The sequence below is a fragment of the Halyomorpha halys genome, unplaced genomic scaffold, assembly GCF_000696795.3.
Source record: "Halyomorpha halys isolate HHAL.00 unplaced genomic scaffold, Hhal_1.1 Scaffold953.1, whole genome shotgun sequence".
Classification (NCBI taxonomy): domain Eukaryota; kingdom Metazoa; phylum Arthropoda; class Insecta; order Hemiptera; family Pentatomidae; genus Halyomorpha; species Halyomorpha halys.
Window position 1 is genome coordinate 144,609 of NW_027110139.1, and position 4,121 is coordinate 148,729.

Here is a 4,121-nt window from a genome sequence, read left to right on the forward strand (position 1 = left end):
TTTATATTTCTATACTTACTGTAGTTATTATCTTATGGTTGTTATCTTGTTTTGTTTTTTAGCCCTGAAGAAGGCTAGAAACTCTAGCCGAAACGTCGGCACATTAAAATAAGTTAGTCATACTTATTTGTGTTTCATTGACCGCACCCCCAACCATCTTCTCCTCAAAATAAACTAACATTTAATAAATTAAAAGGCAGGGACTATATTGCCAATTCAATTAAAGATGGTTGTTAGTATAACTCCCTCCACCATATCCTGTTGAAACTAAAATTAACAAAAATTAAATTTAATCATGAACCTCTTGGATTGAAATATCACTAACCTACTTTAGGGAATCACTCGTAATTACATGTGTATTGCAATTGCTATAAAAATCAACGGTATCTGTAGGTTCCACAATTTTGAAGAATATAACTCCCTATTTTCTCACAGAATTTTTTTTAAATCTTTCGAAAGACCATATATTTCAAGTAATACCTTATTTTCAAATGTAGATGGTAAAGATTTCAGAGATAAAATTTTAAGTTTAAACCCAAATGAACCAGTAGACACACATATTTAGACATTTCTAGGGTAGGGGCTACCTTTAACACCTTTTAATAAGTAATTCAGACCTAAACAAAACTTGAAACAAGAAAAATTAAAATAACTCACTGTTCTATTGTAAAATTAAAATTTACTGAAATAATTACAATCTTACAATCATTAGCTTGGCTAAAGAATTGACACAAATCATCCCTCACTTTTCACAAGGCACACCTGCTCAGTTCCACCTACCCTTAACTTTTTATCTTTTACTTGAGTATTACTTATCATTTAATTCACTTTTATAGTTACATAAGATATTTTTTAACATTTCATATCAGTTTTTTTCTGCATAACAGAAAGAGTGAGTGAGCAGTACAGGTTTTTAAATGGATTGAGATTCCACCAATAAGAATCTTGGTTTAAAGATTTTTACTTTCACTTAACCTACACATGAGATATACAGTCCTGTGAAAAAATATAAACTCTAGGAAAAAAACTTAAGTAATTTATTTTTGTGATACACAAAACTTGAGTGCTTAAGAAGGTTTATAAGTGAGTCACAATTTGAAAAAAAAAATAAGTTAAAATTTTAAATAACAAAAAAATCTTAATAAATTATACCAGTTAACTAGGAAAAAAAGTCAAGTCTAACTCTAACATTACCATGTTGTAATGGGTAAAATTTACAAAACCAAAGTTTCATTTTCAATGCAATAAAAAAAAATTGAAATCTGTACCGCTATAACCCATGAAGGGTTAAGGGTGGCACAATGGTTGTGCTACAGAATATATTTTTATTACATCAAAAATTTAATATAATCTACATATAGGCCAGCCTTTCCTAAACTTTAATTAGTTCACATGGACTTTTGTTAATTTAGGTTGCTTTGTAAAGAATTTAGTTATATTCAATTTACTCCATACTGATAACTTCTATAAATGTTCAAAACAGTGCTTATGGATATGAAAGTGTAGGAATAGTAGTAATTTGTAATACTTGGAATACCATCTGAGTTTTTAACTTATTTAAAATATCTTACAGTTAAAACACAGAATAAAATAGCTAGTAGTTAGCTATATTTTCAAAACACACACATGGGAACCTATTAATGACCTACATGTCATTTATTTTATTTTCAATTATAATAATACCTTTTTCTCTACTTTCTTTATACATACTTTTTTGTAACTTAAGATTTATAAAATCATAACTGGTACTGAATTGTGTAATTTTTTACAATACATCTCATAATTTCTGTTCACTAAACTAACTAAAATTCAATTGTGTGACAAACAAAGGAACAGTTAGTAGAACAAGATACTTACTTGAATGAAATTAGGTCAGGCTTTCCTTTTCCAGCTTTACTCTTCCGAAGTTTATAAATTTCCTTGAATGTTTTCTTCAATAACTTTTCAACCTTTTTATCATCTGGGCTTTTCTCATCAACCTAAAAAAAATTAACTACCTATGAAACATAGAACAAGGACTATATACTTTATAAATACCATGATTTCTTTCCTCATTACTAGAATAAAAACAGAATTGAACATAATTGTTCATTTTCCTATATCAAGTTAACAAAAAATAAGAGATATAGGTGCGGTTGGTGACATTGAACTATACTTTTGGTAAACTATCACTCCCTCAAATCCTGATATTTCCACTTGAAACACCTTGTGGATTTCATATACAGGTAAAAGAGAGCAAAAAATAGATAATGTAGATATCAACATATTTAACTAAGTACATTGTTTTTTTTAACTAAACATTTGAACTAAAACATTTTTGAATAAATAAATTTGCCAAGAGGAAATCTTAACACACTACCTACGCTGTTAACCGGATGATTCTTTAGTCTAGATAACCCTTTGTCAACAATTGTTCACAATTATTGAGGTACTACTGAAATGTTACAAATCTAGTAACCATAGGATTCCCATTACAGAAAATTAAAGGTACCTAACCAAGACATAAAATTTGGTGTTTTGGGTACAAATAATCTAAATAAAATTAAATGGATTATCATTAATTTAAAAAAATAGATAATTATCCTATAAATATTTTAGGATTTATAGAACTTACTTAAAAAAAAAGTTTAAATTTCCTTCTCAGGATATTTTATTAACACTTAATTGAGTATCCAAATAATTAAGGAAGATAAATAAATAACGAACCTGAGCAACAAGATTTTGAAATTGAGAATCCTCCATAACCCATGCAGCCATTTCAACATCTCCTTTTTCTTTAGCTGCTTCAAGCCTAGACTTCAATTCTCGAAGCCTATTCAGATCATCTTGTAAAGCATGCAATCTTGTATGCTGTGCTCGTAAATCCAATTCTAGATCAAGTGATGTTCTAGGAACAATAACATGTGAAGAATGTGTAGGTGGATTAGTCCTACCACTTCTCCACCGTAAAGATCTCCTTTCAATTGAACCTCTTTGAAATGCACACTGATTCCGCCTGTACAAAGGCATTGAGCTATCGCTATCACTCCGATTTAACTGCAACAAAAAAATTAATTATTGTTCAAACTAAAATGTAATTATATACGTTTAAAGTCAGTAAACTTCACCTATATCTTTTGACTGATTTCAGTTTTTATTTGAAATACTAAACTGTCTCCCATCATAACATTAAATATATATCATAAAAATTTAGAATATTAAAGAAGGAAATATTTGGACAGTTTTTAAGCAATAAGCAAAATACATGATTTCAATGTTCAGTTACACAACACTCGGCTTTTGATTTGACAAGGTTTAATCACGGAAACTTCAAATGTTCTGGTCTTTTTAAGTTTAATAAATAAAATTAAACATGGGGAAGTGTTATAAAATATATCTATAGTTGAATGATTGATTGCTTTTTCAGTAATTTTTGACTGTTGTGAGTAAAATTTGTGCAGATTAGGAATATTACTATTACTCATAATCATAGTTATGGTAATAAAATTAATCAGGGGAAACTTGTCAACTTACAAGACAAATGTAAGTAGGTTGAAATTTAAACCAGGATATTCTTGAAACTGGAGTACTTAAGGATTCTCTCACAACAAACTGACTGAATTACAGTGTCAGCTTGAGGGATGTGGCTGAAAGGCTTGGTTTGAGAGAAACCTAAGATAACCTAATACACACAATGATGGAGCTTGAATAGTTGGGAGATAATATGCTATGTTACAATGCCATAGCATCTCTGATTCACTTAGTGACAAACTGAACAAGTCGTGTCAGACGAGGCCGAACATATATAAGAATGAGGAAGAGTGACAAGGTTGAGAGGAAATGAAAGTTAGTGGAAGGAGGTATTACCAAGCTTCCTTGGATTTAAAGATGGTAAGTGATAGCTCCAACAACAAATCTCTTATAAATATTTTATACACTTGTTAAGTACTATTGGAAAAAATAAATTATTAGATAAAGAACTAAAAAAAACTGGCTATTTTCCCAGCATATTTCTTTTTTAGACATGGGAAATTTAAGTAGAATTCCAAATATTTAAGGAATTGAAGATGGCTGGATATAAGGAGATAACAAAAAATCATCTTATTTCACATATAAGTTATTAATGTTATTCATATTCATAT

The 4,121-nt window shown here is 29.2% G+C and overlaps 1 protein-coding gene across 1 annotated transcript in view; it reads right to left on the reverse strand.

Annotated features, from left to right (window-relative positions):
- kibra (WW and C2 domain containing protein kibra) overlaps positions 1-4,121 on the reverse strand; it is a 33,800-nt gene that overhangs the window by 5,445 nt on the left and 24,234 nt on the right. The window contains exons 16-17 of the mRNA XM_014431234.3: positions 2,707-3,036; positions 1,858-1,979 (exon numbers count right to left, since the gene is read on the reverse strand). Coding sequence (XP_014286720.1) covers positions 1,858-1,979; positions 2,707-3,036 — 452 coding nt within the window. The remainder of the gene's footprint in view (positions 1-1,857; positions 1,980-2,706; positions 3,037-4,121) is intronic.